Here is an 18,974-nt window from a genome sequence, read left to right as displayed (position 1 = left end):
TCAGGTGTGATGAAAAGTGGATCATCTACGACAAAAGGAAACGTTCAAGATAGTGGTTGGACACTTCCCAGGTACTTCCCAAAGGCAAAAACCCACCAAAAAAGAACATTCTTACTATACGGTGGTTAGCGTCTGCTATGATTCACCTCACCTTTCTGCAACAGGGCCAAACCATTACATCAGAATGCTATTGTGAAAAATCGACGAAATGTACTGAAAATTGTGTCAGCAGATGCCAGCACTGGTCACACATGAGGTCCGATCTTGCTCAACGACATTGCCCGTCCGCACATTTCACAAATCACCATACAAAAGTCAATTGAGCATTCTGCCTCATCCAATAGACTTCTTAGACATATCACCGAACTACCACCATCTTTTCGAGCGATTCGATAACTTTCTCGCCGCCAATCAGGACCAGACAAAAACTGCTTTCGTCGAATCCCAAGCAAACAATTTCAATGTCGACGGAATTGATCAACATGTTTTACGTTGGCAAAAGTGCAATAAGTATGCACTGAGATATTACCGTTCGAAGTAGACTCATAAAAATAGACAAAACTTATGGATTCAAGTGCTGATACTTGAACATATTCTGAGATACTTGTGATGCACTGTTTGGAATCTTTGGTGTAGTTATGAATATTATCGGAGTTCTATCCCAACACCAAATCGTTATTTTTAACACCTCGATACATGTTCCAACCAAGTGATCATTTTTAAGAGGAAGATGCTTACTTGGTGTTTGGAACTCGTGTCGAGGTGTTGGAAATAACAGTTTGGTGTTGACATAGAACTCCAGTAGTAATATTCATATTCTGAGACAGTGGAAATGCATTCAATTTTCAATAATGTTTCCTCTGAATACAGTTTTGTTTCACAGAAGTAAACTATTCTCAATTCATATCATTGATTCTCAATATATTTAAATACTTTAAAAAAGTTTGAATAATTAGAAACATTTTGATACTCTAAAGGAAATGTCTTAAATGTATTCAAAAAACACTTATTGTGGGATTTTTACTAAACAATTTTACGAAATCGCAACTCGTATTTCACCATACCATGGCTTTCTCGGGCGTGTCTTTACTATATTCTACATATTCAATTCTTAATATACCTGATTCTACAATTTGAAGTACCTACATTTCAAGTACCTGGTTTTTTATCTAAGTTTGAAACAAATTAAATTACCTGAGCTTATGTCCCAGTTTCCACATTTGAAAAAATATTTATTAATGGGTAGTTATTCAATTCTAATTGATCATTCTCCCTAATTCCTGAATCTATTGATTTCTAAACATTCTAGAAGATTGAGTCTCAAACCCTTCTATTCCAAATGTAACATATCGTATTCATTCTGCTAAAAGGTGAGTTGCAAACGTGTAATTGGTCTTTCTATTTCTATGCTCTTCAATTCTTTGGGAAAATATTTTCGCTGTTTGGCCAATATACAGTTTTGAGCAAGAGCCACAAGTCAGCTAATATATGTCTTTGAAAGGAAATAAATTATTGAGTATAAATTTATGTTCTGTGTAATTCAAAAAGTGAACCATATCGTGTGAAAAAAGACAATGATAACAAAATTTAAAAAAAGGTTTTGACCTTCTACTTCTCCATATATATTCAAAAAATGTGAGAATCATCCAAAAAAATGGAAGGAAGTAATCAATTTCAAAAATTACCTCTATACAAAGATGTTCAGATCATACAAAGAAGTTACTGTTACAAAACTGCAAGAAAAAGCCCTCTCTTGAAACAGCTATTTCCATATGAACATTGAATTACACGAAAGAAAAGTTCTTTTGAAACAAACACAAGTCTCTATATTCCGTTTGTATTCAAACATTCTTTATGAAATATAATCAGATATCATCCACAGGATTCCTACACAATATAATTATTGCAAGCAGTAACATATCACTCACATAGAACACTGTCAATCCTCATTGCTAGACAGCCGATGTTTCGCCGTATCGGCTCTTCAGTAGCAAATACGGATAACATTATAAGAAAAAACAAAAAACACCCAATTCATTCATAATTACGACGGTTTGTCGCGAAATGGGTTGAATTCACCCATGTCATCGATGACAGTACGTATAAAAAACATTCATTAGCCAAAAAATTTTTCTCCCAAAAATATACTCTTTCGAATAAAATAAGAATTTAGATAAGACAGATTGCGGAAAGACGACCCCGAAATGCATAGAATATTCTTGGTGTGATTACTTGGACCCCTTCCCCATCTAAAATATTGTTGAAAACTCTCGACCCATGGCACTCTTGACAAAGAAATGAAAAATAAATGAAATAATAAAGAGGTGCAGATTACAACTCAAGTGATACAGCTTGACAATGCTGAGCTGGCAATCCAATTTCCAATGTCTTTTATATTTGTAAATACCTACATTGATATTACGTAATTTTTTTTACAATATCTATGGTCCATGAATTAAAAATCTGAACAAAATACGGGCGACAAATTTCGATTCTTGCACCATCTATCAACATGTATACATCACCAGATTATACGTATTTTTCTCTCCGAGAGTTTTAGAAAAACAAAGACGAATCGATGAAAACACTGGAGTTTCTATACATTTCGAACATCCCTATCATTGTGCTATTACTTCGTGTCCATTACTTCTTCTATATCTCTTTTTATTCCTTCCTACAAACAAACTTGTGCATACTAGTTAAAATGATTCAAATTGGGGTTTCGTAAAGTTACTCCACAAAAGTTTGATGTTATACTTTCTTTTTCTACACCCTGGCTTTAGTTTATCTCACTCACAATCAGTAAAATTATCGACAGAATTTATTTCTCTCAAATGTACCTATAGAAATTGTTCTAGAATATGGTATTGCGAAACCATGCCCCATTTTTGTCACTTTCTCTTAACACTTTTACTTTCCGAAACTCAAGAATAGCGGTCCAGGCAGTATGAAAACACTTTGGTGGAGATGGGTTTTTGTGTTATGTCCTATAATAATGAAAGTCCATATATCTTGCGATATAAGTATGCTCTATTACTCAACAAATATTTGTCTGATTTGAAAAAACACTCTTCCTAACGTTAGTAAGGGAAGCTATAGATTATGTTGTAGACGACCCCTCCCGATATAGAAAGCCCCGACACTCTGTCGAATGAGACCTCTATGTCCTCCGTTAAAAGATGAACAATCTTTTCATTTATCTCATCCCAGCCAGGTAGGGGTGCGCCGTGAAGGGTGGCACTGATTCTGAGGACATTCATGTCACCATCTTACCATCAGTCATGACCCATTTGTCCCTCTGACAAACATCAGTTGTAAGGGTAAGGGAGCCACACTCCAACCTGTTTGAAATCACGACGACGAACTCTTCCTGATATTATTACTAGTAGATAATTTCGGGTCTTTGATCACAAATTTTAGTACCTAATGCTTGAGTTTCATGATTAGAAATGTGACAATACGGAGATCACACATATATTGTGGTTTTCTCTTATATTCTGTAGATCGTAATGTAATATCTGGTATAAAATCATTCAATTATTGGTGCGGACTGTATTGTATTATTGTTCTCCTGCTTGTCCTGCTTCATTGTTGCTCTTGGCAACAATGAAGAACTGGAAAGGTACACGATATCTATCCATAACAAAATAGACATTGCCTATATGGAATCCTGTCCGATATGGATGGTTCAAACATATGGCACAACCAACACATGGTAGTGCCCTGAACTGGAATACCTCAGGAAGACAGCGAGAAGGATCTTTAACAAGGTGAAACGTACAAGACTCGAAGAGGACTGGGGTATATATCAAGCCAACCTCAGAGAGTTCAAAAAAGTCTGCAGACAAAAACAAAGAGAAGCCTGGAGAGCCTATTGTGAGGCAGCCGAAGACTTCCCACTAGCTTCTAGGCTACAGAAGGCACTCTCAAATGACAACCATAAGAGTATCGGCATCCTGACGAGGGAAAATGGCGACAAAGCCGCCAACTTCCAGGAGAGTGCTGAGATTCTTATGGAAACTCACTTCCCAGGTTCTGTCTTTTCTGTAACGATGTACTCAATGGATGTACCAACAACATCCTCACAATACGACTGGCAATCTGCTAGTGCAGTAATTGATGAGGACAAGATAAGACGGACTATATCGGGCTTTTCCTCCTTCAAGTCACCAGAACCCGACGGTATAAGATCAGCTCTACTTCAGTGGGGACTGGATACTCTTATGCCGCACCTGGTTGGAATATTCAGAGCCTCTCTAGCTCTGGGGTATATTCCCAGTAAGTGGAGGTAAGTAAGAGTAGTATTTATACCCAAACCAGGTAGGATGGACTACACCCTACCAAAAACATTCCGACCAATTAGTCTCACATCATTTTTCTTAAAAACTATTGAGAAGCTATATGAGCGGTACATAAGAGATGAAGTACTAGTTCACAGTCCACTTCATCCAAATCAGCATGCATACACTCCGGGAAGGTCTACTGATTCGGCTCTTCACTATGTGGTTGGCAGAATCGACAAATCATTGGACAACAAAAAATCCACCTTGGATATATTCATATATATCAAGGGAGTGTTTGATAAAACAACTTTTCCAACAATTGCCCAGCAACTACACTCCAGGAATGAACCCCTTGAGAATGCAGTAATGAGAATGGATACTCAAGATGCTCTCTTGTAGAGCAATAAGTATCAATGTAGAAGACATCACAGTGAAAGGGCTGGTCATGAGATGTCCACAGGGAAGGGTCTTATCACCCCTTCTCTGAAACAATGTTCTGGATACACTGATTAATCACCTCAACAAAAATGGATTCTACACAATTGCATACGCAGATGACATAGTTATCTTGCCGACCGGCAAATTTTTGTGAACACACTGTGCGATAGAGCGCAGAATGGGCTCGAATTATTAGAAATGTGGTACTATCCTTGACAAGAAACTACAGAGTAGAGCAGAAAGAGCATATGTGGTTTATGAGCAATGTTGGAGGAAAGTGGGATGCGCATGGGGTCTTTCACCCTATGTGGTCACCTGGATCTACACTGCAATAATAAGACCTATGTTAACGTACGGAGCCATTGCATGGGGACCGAAAGTTCTACAAGCAACGGCCATTCAAAAATTATATCAAATACAACCACTGGCTTGTTTAAACATCACAGGAGCAACACCAGGAACAACACCAACCGCGGCAATGGAATCAAATACGGGTCTGACCCCTCTGGACCTGTACGTTAAGGAGGTTGCGTTAATGACCATGGTACAATTGCGCACGGCTGGTGTGAACCTCGAAGTAGGAATGGGTCTATTGAGGCTGGGCCTATGGCGAGAAGCGCTTACTGGGCAACCTCTGCTGCGGGCAACTTGTGATGCAATTGAACCCAGGTTTTTAATAAACCCTACAAAATACAAATTAAACAGAACACAGAGTCAGATGCTACAAATGCAATACGCATATTTACAGACGGCTCAAAAACCAAAGAAGGCTCAGGATGTGGAGTGTACTCCAGATCACTAAGCTTAAGGATTGAGTGGGGAATGGGAAAAAATACCAACGTGGTCCAAACAGAACTGGCTGGTATCTCAATCGCCACAGAAGAAATAACCAAGAAAGGAATTTGTAGCAAAAACCTAACAATTTGTACTGACAGCAGACAAGCCCTATTAGCCTTGAATAGACAACGTATAACCTCAGGGCTTGTACTAGAGTGTCACCAAGATTTAGCCAAAGCCTCGGTAGACAATAACATTATCCTGAGGTGGGTTAAAGGGCACAACAGGAGTAAAGGTAATCGCATTGCCGACTCTTTAGCCAAGGAAGAGGCTTCAAACTAAGAACTCCAGGACCCAGTGGCACCTACGGCCTGATGACTTCGACAATTGTGGAACTAGACAAATGATACATCCATGCTCAATCCGTAGAGAGATGGCATGGAATCAGAGGATGCAATCTTGCCAGGATCACCCTGGGCCACCCAGGGAAGCTGGCGCACAATAAATATCTAGCGATGACCAGAAAAAAATTACGCTTAACATTAGGATTTCTGACAAACCACTGTCAACTAAAGAAACGCCCTCATAATATGGTGCTAGTGGACACACCTCTATGCAGGATGTGTGAACAGGAAGATGGGACTGTCAGGCATGTCCTATGCGATTGCCCAGAGTTATCGTCAATAAGAGAGTGTGTGTTCGGCAAGTTTCGGCCTACACCTGCCGATATATAGGAGATATCTCCCAGCGACTTGTCCACCTTCCTGGAAAGGATAAGATGGACGATGACTCCTCGGAAGGATGTACAATGGGTCACATGTGGCCTAAGTGATGTGGGCTTACACTCACCCTCCCTATTCTACAGATACAGATAGATGTAGTTATAGTAAGTTCATGGAGTATTGGCAACACCCTTTTCTTGCCTCACTGTCAAATTGTCGGTGTTCTTTAAAATTAATTTTACCCTACATATTATTAGACGATTTGTGAATAAAATTTCATGACTTCATATAATTACATTATCATAAAAAAGTTGAAAGGTTGGAGGTAAAAATCCATTCAGAAATGAAAATGATAAGTGAGTAACCTACAAAAAAATATAATGCCTTCATCTTGTGTAATCAGTTTTAGTACTGTCAAATGAGATGTATATTCCAAATAATGGATAACCTATTTGTTATACATTTTATTGTCTATTCAGAATTCACTCTGTATCATATGTATCTATGTTACCTGAATAACGTTTATTGTCAGTGTCATTTGAAATAGATTGAAACCTTATTTGTGATAAGGTTCAATTTAAAATTTATTACAGAAGGTAATGATCAATTGAATCTTCTGATGAATTAAGTTAGTCCTACGATTTATGAATATAAAATTGAATGTGACACATACGAAGACGCAATCAAAATTTTATAAAATATATATGTCAAACCTAGAAACGAAATTTTTGCAAGACAGTCTCGCTACAAGACAACAAGTCGGTGGAAATTCATGATCAGTTTAATAAAATGAATGAAAACACATTTTTACGACCGGTTTCGAGTTTTATCCCATTATTGAGTATTAAAACTAACTAATACCTTTGAAATATATAAAAATGGTTATATATGAAGTATAAAAACCCGAAATATATAACCCTAAGCGAGCAATTCGATTTATGTAGGTCTCTACTCTACTTTATAAGTTTGACAACCCCGGTAATTTCTGTAATCTCTGATGTTGAATTTTTATAGTCGGCACCCCTGTGTATTTAATTACCTCCCAATTCAGCTTACCTGCAAACTCCCTATATAACCACGTTTTTAGATTTCAAATATTTCAGTTAGTTTTTATACTCTATAATGGAATAGAATCCGAAACCGGCCTTAAAAGTAAAATAACTAGTAGAATTTAGACAAAAATGTTTTCATTCACCGGCACTTTCACTAATAAATCTGACCCTTTGAAAAATTGCACAATTTCATTTTTCACGACAAACTAATTTTGTACCCTGATAATATTTGCGAATCACAGGCGGTAACCGGTATATTCAAAAATAAAACGATATTTTGAAACGACGAATTATCGATGAAAATTTTCCTATTACTGCCCTAAATGTATTAGCGAAAGCAATCAATCAATCATTTCTAACTGGTTCGTGTCCCTTGTTCTTAAAAACTTCGATTGTAATCCCTCTTCACGAAGATGGTGATAAAGAGAAGCCTTCGAACTATCGCCCAATTTCTCTCATTCCGTCGTTAGCAAAAATTATTGAAAAATTGATTGAAATACGTTTAACCGAACATTTGAACTTCGGTAATACAATAAGCTTCAAACAATTTAGATTTCAGTCAAACAAAAATACTCATGATGCCATATTTTCATTTTTATATAAGTGTTTAGTAACATTATTAGACGAGAGATCACAACATCAGTCTTTTACGATTACTTTGAAGCATTTGACTGTGTATATCACAAGTTTCTGCTCAGAAAACTTTATCTCTATGGTATTGAGGATATTACTCATGGAAGTTTCGAGGCTTAACTATCGGGTGGAAGTCAAAGAGTTGAGTATTCAACAGTATCTGACATATCTAACGGAGTACCACAAGGCTCAGTACTTGGCCCTACCCTATTTCTGCTCTATATCAAGGATTTGACTACCAAAATTTACTTTATTTGCCATATTATGGCACAAATCCAACACAAATGATCTACATAATGTCATCTTCTCAGATATCTTCTAAATCTCAGATTGGTGTAATGCAAATTTATTAGCTTATAATGTCTCAAAACCAACGTTCAATCTTTTGATCGTTTTCTTGATGTTATTCTCTTAGGTTCGAATTCGAATATGATCAAGAACACGCCATGCAATAAGTTGATAATATGATAATGAGTTGAAGTTTGAGGACCACATACTTAAAGGAAAACTTTCGTGTGGACGAATTAGTACTAACTGCAGCTGAAACGGTCTATTATTCAGTAGCATTATCACATTGAAGATATGAGGTCCCTTGCTGGGGTGTATGTACTCGATTTGAGTCGATTTTTATTCTGCAGAAAAGGGCATTACGATTTCCCTGTAGAGGCAGGCGGCAAGATTCGTGTAGTCTTTTGTTCGTCGAAAAAATGTTGTCACTATATGCTATTTTCATTTGAGAAACAGTATTTATAGTTCATAATTATAGAACAGAACTTTCCTCGATTGTCTCTCATCATGTCACACGTCAGATCCTAAATTTAAGTCTTGCCTTATCCCACCGACCGACGTTTCGACAAAGTCTCATTTGTCATCATCTGGATATTCCTGTTGAGTGTTTGAAAGTCGGTCGCCCTTACTCGATCTGCTCCCAATAACGTTTGTTACGTGTTCGGAAGTAGGCTGTCCTTACACGATTTACTACCTACTAATTAAATGTTGTTGATTTTTACCTGAGTTCTTCTTCTTGATCAACCTCTTCTTCCCGTAAAGGTTTGAAATGTTGAATCTAGATAAATATTTGTGTTTCCATACATTATACAGGCTTTTCAACAATTATTTTTGTGTTTGTGTGTGTATATCTGTTGTAATATGTATATATGTTTATATATGAGTATAGGTATGTTATTGTGTTTATTTTGTATATAACAAAAATATTTTAGAAAGTAAGACATTTCAAATTTATAATTTTCATGGAAGGACTATATATATTTTTATCAATTTACTAGCAGATACTCTGTGATTTCATGTACATGCTTAACTATGCATTTTTTTCTCTGCTTCAGAAAATGTTTACCAAAGCTTTGTCAATAAGAATTTCTCTTCAGACAATAAAACATATTTATCATTTATTTTATCTACGACGACAAACTGTACTTCCCATGAAAGAATGTTTATACATTATCAACAAGCACCGAATGGATCCTGAATTCCTTCGTGTCTTTCGACTCCAGGACTAGTTTTTCTGGTGAAACCTGTAAGAGTGAGTAAATATGAACGTTTAGTCGAAGAAGTTGAAACTATCGAGGTTAATCTTGATTATGACTTCGTACGATGTCCGAACGGGAATGAATCTACTGTTTCAACTCGTCATTTCGCACCCCAAGGGAACAAGAGTTTGATAGAAGAATCAACGCAAGAATTCGAAAATTATCCCCAGAAGTCTAAAGAAAAAGAAAGTAGTTCAGTTGAATAGGCCAAATGCGGCTAACGAAAAGTCGCAAGAAGAAACAAATATTTTGGGTAATCGTTCAGACCGAAACAGATATCATCCGAAATATTCGGAAATATTCAGATGCAAATTGAATGTTGCCATGCATTTTTCTTTAGAAAAATTAGATATTATGCAGCAGACAATGTGGCTCCTTGTCGTTACAATCTATATGCACTTTCGAATCACAATGGGACTACTTACAACGGGCATTACACAGCATATTGCAGACACCCTTATAGTGGCACGTGGAATGAATACAACAATTCACACGTGACCCCAATTTCACCAAAATCGCTTGTGAGTGAGGAGACATATGTCCTCTTTTATGAACAGGAGGGAACAAAGCAGTTCTTTTGAGGTGTTTTTCCCTTCTTTCTTTTAATAAGCTAAACTCTGTTGATTGATTTGTATTTCATGATTCTACTGATTATAAATTAGGAGGGACGAATTTTATATAATTCATTGTGTAGGGTAATTCCGGGAGAGATGGCCCCTCGGGTGAGATGGACCACCATGCGTATTTCCAAAACTAGCCACTAGATGTGAATGCTAGTTTTTCAAAACTTCTAACTTCCGAAGAAAATATTGAAAACGTAATCCTAACAATTGAAAAAAAGGCTATGGATTTAAAGTTGAAGGAGGACAGAAAAAGACCAAGAGAAATGACCAAGGTATCCAAGAGTGCTCATAAAAAACAGAAGAGTGAAGATAGAGTCATTAATGACGAGAGTGAAGGAGAAGAGGACTGGAATGAGGATGAATGTGTGTTTTGCCTTGAAGATTACAACAATACAACAAGTAAAGATGACTGGGTGAAATGTAAAGCATGTTCAAGATGGTCACATGAACATTGCACTAAATATGGCGACCTGTGTGACAACTATGGCCTATGAAAAACTTAAGAAACGGTTGATTAGTATTAAGAAGGAGAAAAGATGAACTTTACACTCTAAACATTTTAAAATGTAGTACCTAAATCGTAGTTGGTAAATGTATGTGACTCATTTTGATTTTATACTGATGTAGCAATATAATACACATTAAAAACCTTTCTTACAATGGATCAATTAATTTTATTTATTTCCTTCAAACCTGATCCATCTCTCCCATAGACCATGGTCCATCTCACCCCTATACCTCAGGTGAGATGGACCGATAGTACAATTTTGTTTTGATTTTATAAAACACTTTATGACATATGTATACATGTTTAAACAGTAAATACATATTAAGTTAACTCCTATGACTCACCAGAAGAATATCCACTTCTCTGTGATTTAAATGTATGGAGTTATGTGTGTTGGAAAAAACAGGGGCCATCTCTCCCGGAATTACCCTATTATAAACTGTATTATCTGTATTCTCACTCTGTATTCTAAACTTACTATTTTTCTAGTATGTTGCATTTTCCTGAAATGTATGTATCACTTGGAAAGTATTATGTGGGGGTCGTAAACACCAGCCAAAAGTTCTCTTTTGCAATTTATTGGAAAATGATTTCAATTATTATATAAAAGCATACTTTCCACATTTCCATTTTTCATGTTCTTCATTAACCTTCATTACCGATGGAACCCTCACACCAACGCACATTACCGACGGTAATTAACATTAACAATGTACACGCTCGACAAGTACATACCTGCAGAGGGGTGGTTGCTTCTGGCGTGCCTGTGTGCGGGGGATACAGTTGAGTCAAACACATGATCGCCTCGTTGCAGAATTTCAATCCCATCACCTCTTCGTCTTCCCTGCCGTATCTGGAATGAATTATTGGTTGCATGAGATGTAATCACTTTGTTGCCGGGAGATGTATTGGTCGAAATTTCTCGTAATTTGTCATTGAATGGATTCATTTATACCTTACCAATACCGTTATACAGAGTGGTCCAACAATGCTCCGAGAGAATGAAAATAGAATTCCTTGTATTGGAAGGTGTCCAAACATACTCTATATATGTTATCCCATATTTTATAGTTACTGATATATAGATTTTAATAGATTCAATTATAAATTGTTTGTTTGTAATTAAACTAATTTCAACACTGTATAGTTTAGTGTAAAAATACTAGGAAAACAAAAGGAGTGTTACAAGGTCTGCTGATCGATTCTTTCACGCTCATCTATGTAAAAAAAGAAATTGTAATGATTTTTTTAAATGTATCAAGCCATTATGAAACCAGTGCCAATAACTTGAATGAATGATCAATTGATATTGAACCTGCAGTGGAAATCTAAATAAAAAAGAAATTTATTCACTAGTGTCCATGAGTTATTGCATATTGTTCTTGTTTTTTTCTTTTCATAGGAATTCACAGAAAAAAATATCAGGAATATCCAGTACAGAGAAGTATGAGACAATCTAATAAGAGGAGGAGGATTCAACGTTTTTTCTTTATGTATGGAAATATCAATAATTTCATAAAAGAAACAAATGGAATAATGTAGACGACAATTGAACATATTTAGCCAACCAATTGATTTCAGCTCATGTGAAATCATATAATATCTTCTTCTGAAATCGTAAAATGTGGCTTCCGAAGAAAAGCACCATAAACTGTATACAGTTTCAGCGAACATGTTGAATGGTAACTTTGAGTCTATTTACAAACCAAAATTTCTTAACTCTCCCGATGTAGTAAGGAGTATGACTTTTAATCATTGATTTAAAAAAATATTCATTCGGCAATATAACAAGTCTTCATTAATTATATCATTAACCTCCTACGTATCGTTCATATTGAAAGAAAATATACTTGAGTGTCGTCGGCATATAGATGATAAATATAATAAGAGAAATGATGATGGAAGTTTGATTTGTACAATGTATATAAGAGAGGACTAAGGATGGTACCCTGCGTTATCGTTGTACTCCCTGGGAGTTCACTTGTTGCCGACGACCCGTTAAATATCGCTCAAGAAATTTCACTGACGCTCTGGTGTATACAAAAGGTTATTTAAAATTAATAACAATACCGCACGATTAATCGCATCAAAGAAAAGGGTGTAATTTATCATAATACGCACAGATATTTTTTTGATATCTATTGAGTTAACTGTATCATCACTAACAGAACTCAAGGCAGATGAACAACTGTATGCGCTTCTGAAGCCAGACTTATAATCAGAAAGTAGTTTTCGATCTATGACAAGGGTACGAATGTGTTCTTCTAATTTTTTTAACAAAACTTTTGATTGCAACTAATTAATACTTTTTATTGTATGATTATCACTATAAAGGGTTTTACAAAAACCGCGACACGTGTTTCGCTATACAATAGCTTCTTCAAGCGTAAACTAAAAGTTACTTCTGAATTACAACCATTTTATAATCTAACATATTACATACTTGTATGCCTACTTTCTAATGAATGAATCTCCCTGAAAAGATCAGGTATGAATTCATTTGAATTCATTCATATGAATAAATTTTTTAAGAGAACTGTAAATATACTATTTTTACCTGGAAATGAACAGATTCCAAAATGGCGAATTATTCAATTCAATTCGATCGTTCATAAGATATTGAGAGTTTTTGAATTTGTTTTTTTCCATAGTCTCCGACAGGTTGAGTTTCAAACCTTTCTTCTGGAAATGGAGGGACTTGAATTCTGGAGATCCAACTTTTTTTCGCTATTGATCTTCCGAACTGTTGCAATTTTTATATGTGTTTTTGTCCTCGTGCTCATTTCTATTTATTCTATTTTACTTCCCTTCGATATACAAAAAATGCTTTCACCGCGATGTCAATCGAAGGCTCACATCTAACGAAAATTTATTATACGGTGAACGCACACACAAAGTTTCGACAAGAATGATGACATTGTTTGAAAGAAGTACCATAGTGAAATTCAACTGAGGATTATTAATAATTGAAAAGTTTTTCAAAACTTGATACCCATGGTTCAATGAATTGCAATGTTATATCTGAGTATGCCAAACATATGTTTAGTCTCTCTCTATTTGAACATCATTTATACAGTTAACCGTTCACATACAGTTTTATTACTCTTTGTGTGGGGTTAGATACCAAACATATATTTAGATTTATGAATTCACTAAATTGATGAATATTGGGAATGACAAAGAGTTTGATGAAGATCGTTTTTGTTTAGCCGAATGCTATTGAGCATAAGGAATGTTCTGATTCATTTTTGAATTTATTGAGATTGGAAATATTTCTTATGCAGGCTGGCCGAAAATTGAATAAATCTTAATCGTGATAGAAAAAACATCACTGTGTTTGACTCTTTTAAAATGCTGGCAGGTTTATGGATGAATTAGTGACGAACATTCTTTGTTTCTCTATGTTTGTTGATTGAAGTATAAATTTATTTGTGTACACTCGTTTTAGGTAATTGTGTTTCCTGATACAGATATCAGAGTACAATTTATGTTTTTTGAATAATATTCTCAAGATTCTGTTTTGAATTATTTGAAGGATATTGAATGAATTGTTGAAAGTACCATCCCAGGCAACAATACAATACCTTATTACAGATTCTGCTAGGAACTGGTATATGGTAATCAAATGTTTGTACAATTTTTGTAATATTTCTCAATTCATAGAATTTTTTAGTTTAATGTCTGAGCCATTTCACAACATATTCGTAGTTTATATGATTATCCTATGTCATAAACTGATCCACAATAGCTCCTATATACTCAATTACATTTGTTCTTTCTATAATCCACATCCACGACAGTCTCTGTCAGTCAGTGAGTCGTGGATGTGTATTATATTATTACCCGTAATAAGGTGAATATATTAAATTAGGTTTTTTCACATTTAGACTGAGGAGGTTGTGATTAGACCATATCTGAATATCTCTCAGTCCCATTTCTGATTTATCATATACCTCCTTCTAACTACTACCTGCTAATATGAATGCTGTATCGTTCGCATATGGGATGAGATGGCCCTCAAAATTGCTAATTGAACAGAGACTGTTGATGTGAAAAATGAATAATATGGGACCTAAATCTGTTTCTCGCGATACTTTTGTTTCAACTTTCATTGACTCACTCAGGTTATTATCAACTTTGACCTTTTGTGTCCAGTGTGACACATAGCCTTGCTATCTGCTAAAATCTAGCACCGCTTTTTCGGTATCGGAGTTAGTAATGAAACCGTACTGTCTGTATAAAGGCAATCCTAATTTATTACTTGAGAAATATGATGAATATGAATCAATAATACCAAACATTCACTTATCTTATTACAAAAATTAATGTAAAACATCACTCAAGTTCTTCAAAATATGAATGAATATTATATTCATGGAACAGAACAAAAATCACATGAATAATGGAAATTGTAAATTAACATTTTTCATAACCATGAAATGTAACAGGAAAGAATTAGACTATCATACGTTGAAAGGTAAGACCTCGTTAGTCTTTAGCTCGCACAAGTTTTGACTTTTGAGAGTTGTCGTTCGTAGGGGTGCGACAGCTGGTTAACGGAAAATCAGATTTTGACCAGACTAGAAATAATTTTCAGAATTGAAAATAATAATGAAATTATTATTGAAAGTTACTTATACTTTTTTTCCTTCAGTGTCACTGGCATATCTCAGCACTGCTTTTACAGTGTCTTCAACTATTTTCAAGGTTCATCCTTGGGAGAGTCGATTTTTTTCAACACTAACTAAAAGTAAATATTACAATCGAATAATCGGGGATAAATTGTTGATAGAAGACAAAATATATATGTTTTGGAGGTCATACAGAATGCCCAGTGATTTTCTCCATTTTGAAAAAGATCGGAAATCATCTAGTACTTGCCTTTACGATTATTGACTGACCTAGACCTTATAGTAATGTGTATTGATGAAATAATATAAAAATTGAAATCATCATTATTACTCAGCCATGATCATTACGATACTCAAATTCAAGTTCACAATGGCCGCTGATACTTATCAACAGAACATATTATATGGCTCACTACTGATCAAAACATGAGAACAAAATCTGCGGCTACAAACACATCATGCGCCACACAAATGATGCGGCAATGGTCCGGCACGACCATTGTCGGAACATTGTCGATGCGATTTAATCACTTCATAATGGACCACTTATATTGAAACGTTGCTATTAATATGACGATGTTTCTAGTGATAACTCAGCAATGAATCGACCATTAACCTTCACGGGAATCAATTCATTTGACTTAGTCCCAACTATAGAAATCTTGTTCAAATTGAAAGAGGAATGTTCCTCAGGAGAGATTAGCTTTTAGAAAAGAAATGAAACTAATTATTTCGGGACAGCTTTTTTTCAATTTGTATCTAGAAGTAACTTTTATGCATGATCTGCAAATTTTTGTAGAGTTGAATTACTTTCTTTCTTCCTTTGAAAGTTTCACACATTTTTTGTGTAAAGATGGAGAAGTGGAAAACCCTAATTTTCTTCAACTGTTCTCTTCTTATAATATACTTTTTTCAAATTTGAATACAAGTCGTTCCAACGAAAACTTGACCCCCCCTGTAAGTCAGAAACGGACGTCAATTTCCACTTCTAGTGGGACTAATTCTGATATGGAAATCATACCCGGCACTTCACCTCCCTGCCGTCAGCATCCTCTCCCCCTATTTTTTTCAAAAACATGGGGGGTATTTTGTCCCTCTATTACTTCCGTATTTTATTTCGAAATTGGTTCATTCGTAATTGAAAAACTGAAAGTTGAACGTTCTATTTAGGAAAAAACAGAAAATTTGCTGTCGTTCATTTTATTGAAGAAATCAACAAAAGTAATATCAATGGCAACACAATTAACGAACAAAGTGTTCAAAATGATCTCCATATAGTTCCATACAATAATACAGTCTACTTTCGATAGCGTTCCTTGCTTTATTGAAGATGTCCAGAGCCAGAAATCTGCATTTAAGAACAATTCTCTGTCGCAGGTCTTCAAGAATTGTAGAATTTATTTAATTAGTAGTAAATGTTTTGAAATGGATAATACTGTAAATTTTTTCTGCACTGGTAGTTTTTTTCAAATCTAGTTGTGCAAAACAAAAAGTAAATAGTTGGCCACTGTCACTTCTTCATGAATTATTACTCAGTAATCCTTGTTCACTGTGTTCCAACATGATTTATTCTACTGGAGAAAAAATAGAAATTGTTGCAACCTATTATCGAAATAATGAATGTGCTAAAGCTGCTGCAAGAATTTATAATACGAGTCATCCAGACCACAACGTGAGCCATCAATACGCTAAACAGTTAATGGATAAGTTTCGAACTTCAGGTTCTGATCACAACAGAAAACATGAAGTATCCCGTTCTGTCACAAATGACGGAAATGAAGTTGCAGTTTCGGGACATGTACCAATGGATAATCGACAATCCATCAGACAAGTAGCTAGAGCACCCGATGTATCAGCTACTAGTGTTTTTCGGCTTTTGAAAGCCTGCAAAATTCCGAAAGAACTTTCGTCTGAAAAACATGTTTTTCAGACGAAAGTTCTTTCATGTTGAAGTGAATAGACATAATTGTCATTACTGGAGCGATGTGAATCCTCATTTGGTGATTTGGTGATTTGGAAACATATTCACAAACTCCACAAAAATTGAATGTTTGGGCCGGGATTCTTAGTAAACATATTGTTGGACCATCCTTCATTGACGGTAATCTAAATGGAGACATATACTTAAATATATTACAAGACTGTGTAGATCCTATGGGTACACACATTTTAGGAAATGATGACAATTTAGTGGAAAATTTAATAACATTCCAATAGGATGGTGAACCCCACATTTTGATGTTCTACTGAGACAGTTTTTGGACGAACGTTTTTCAATGCGTTGGATCGGCAAAAGGGGTCCAGGGGAGTGGCCAGTTAGATCACCTGATCTTACACCGATGGACTTCTTTCTGTGGAAGCACCTGAAGTCGAAAGTGTACTCTACTAAGCCTACAAATCTAGAAGACCTGCGACAGAGAATTGTTCGGGAATGCCGATTGCTGACTCCGGACATCTTGAATAATGTACGGAACGCTTTTGAGAGTAGACTGTATTATTGTATGGAACTAGGTGGAGGTCATTTTAAACAATTTATCTGGTAATTTTGTTTCCACTGATATTATTTGATGTTGATGTCCTCATTTAAATGAACGACAGTGAATTTTCTGTTTTTTCTCAAATGAAACGTTCAACATATATGAATAATGAATGAACCAATTTCGAAAAAAATCACAGAGGTACCAGAGAAACGAACGTCGGGGTGAAGTGTCGTGTATAATTTCCATATCAGAATTGGTCCCCCTAAGAATAAAAATTGACTTGTTCTTTGAATTTTTTGATTACACGTCCGTTTCTGACTTACAGGGGGGTAAAGTTTTCGTTGGAACGTTCTATATGTATCTGTTTTCCATGAACTAGCTGACCGACAATGGCAAATAATATAACGAATTATTATTATGCTAAAATGATATAATATTAAAAATATTATGACTCAAATAACTGTTTAGTAACCGATGAAAAATGTTTCTGTCCTAATAGTCAATATACTCATTATGACCAAAAAATATTTTTATTTCACACAAATCGTCTATCTGGTGTTAGGTTAGGTTAGGTTAGGTCCAAACTGAGTGGGACTATTCAACCCTCCACCGCAACCCGCAAAGGTTTATTGTGGCTCACACCTATTCACACTCGACCAAATAAACCCAGCTTCTTAACGGCTCTGCCGAACTCTAAAAACCTGATTCGGTCCCCAGCGGGGCAGGCACAAAGTATATGCTCTGCTGTTTCATCATTTTCCAAACAGAGTTGACACACACTGTCTTCCAACAGTCCAAGTATCTGCATACGATGATTCAAATGACAGTAACCTGTAAGAAGACCAATTAGACATCGTATTTCATCCCTACTGTAGTCCTACAACTGTTTAGTATCAAGCTTCGAAGGATGAATAAACGCCTGGGATGACAGGTTCTGGTCCGATTAAGCTGCTTGCAGCACCCTTCTTTTCAAGGGAGTCAGCAGCCTCATTGCCTTCCAGATCAGTGTAGCTAGGAATCCAGACCAGAGACAATCTGTTAAGTCTTTCTATCAAGGAGAGTTGTTTTTGGTAATTTGCTTCCAATTTAGACGTTGCTCGGTAGGAGCCAAGAGCTTCCAACGCCGCTTGACTGTCCGAAAATATTTTATTGACTCTTATATGAGGTTGGATTCTTCCAATTTCTCCGCACACAATTCAAAAGCGTTAATTTTTGCTTGAAATACAGTCGCATAGGTTCCTAGGCAGGTAGATATCTCTGTCCTGGGTCTGCGACCATCT

At 35.8% G+C, this 18,974-nt stretch overlaps 1 protein-coding gene across 2 annotated transcripts in view; it reads right to left on the bottom strand.

Annotated features, from left to right (window-relative positions):
• The window catches only part of LOC111518159 (arrestin homolog), a 472,237-nt gene that overhangs the window by 231,832 nt on the left and 221,431 nt on the right, over positions 1–18,974 (bottom strand). For both annotated transcript variants that reach the window (XM_074172905.1, XM_074172906.1), the window contains one exon: positions 11,319–11,436. In XM_074172905.1, the coding sequence (XP_074029006.1) occupies positions 11,319–11,436 (118 nt within the window). The remainder of the gene's footprint in view (positions 1–11,318; positions 11,437–18,974) is intronic.

The sequence above is a fragment of the Leptinotarsa decemlineata genome, unplaced genomic scaffold (genome assembly GCF_025532065.1).
Source record: "Leptinotarsa decemlineata unplaced genomic scaffold, Ldec_3_MD MMD2_tig00000199_RagTag_RagTag, whole genome shotgun sequence".
Taxonomy (NCBI): Eukaryota; Metazoa; Arthropoda; class Insecta; order Coleoptera; family Chrysomelidae; genus Leptinotarsa; species Leptinotarsa decemlineata.
Note: the sequence above shows the minus strand (reverse complement) of the source record. Positions and strands in the feature narration are given on the sequence as shown.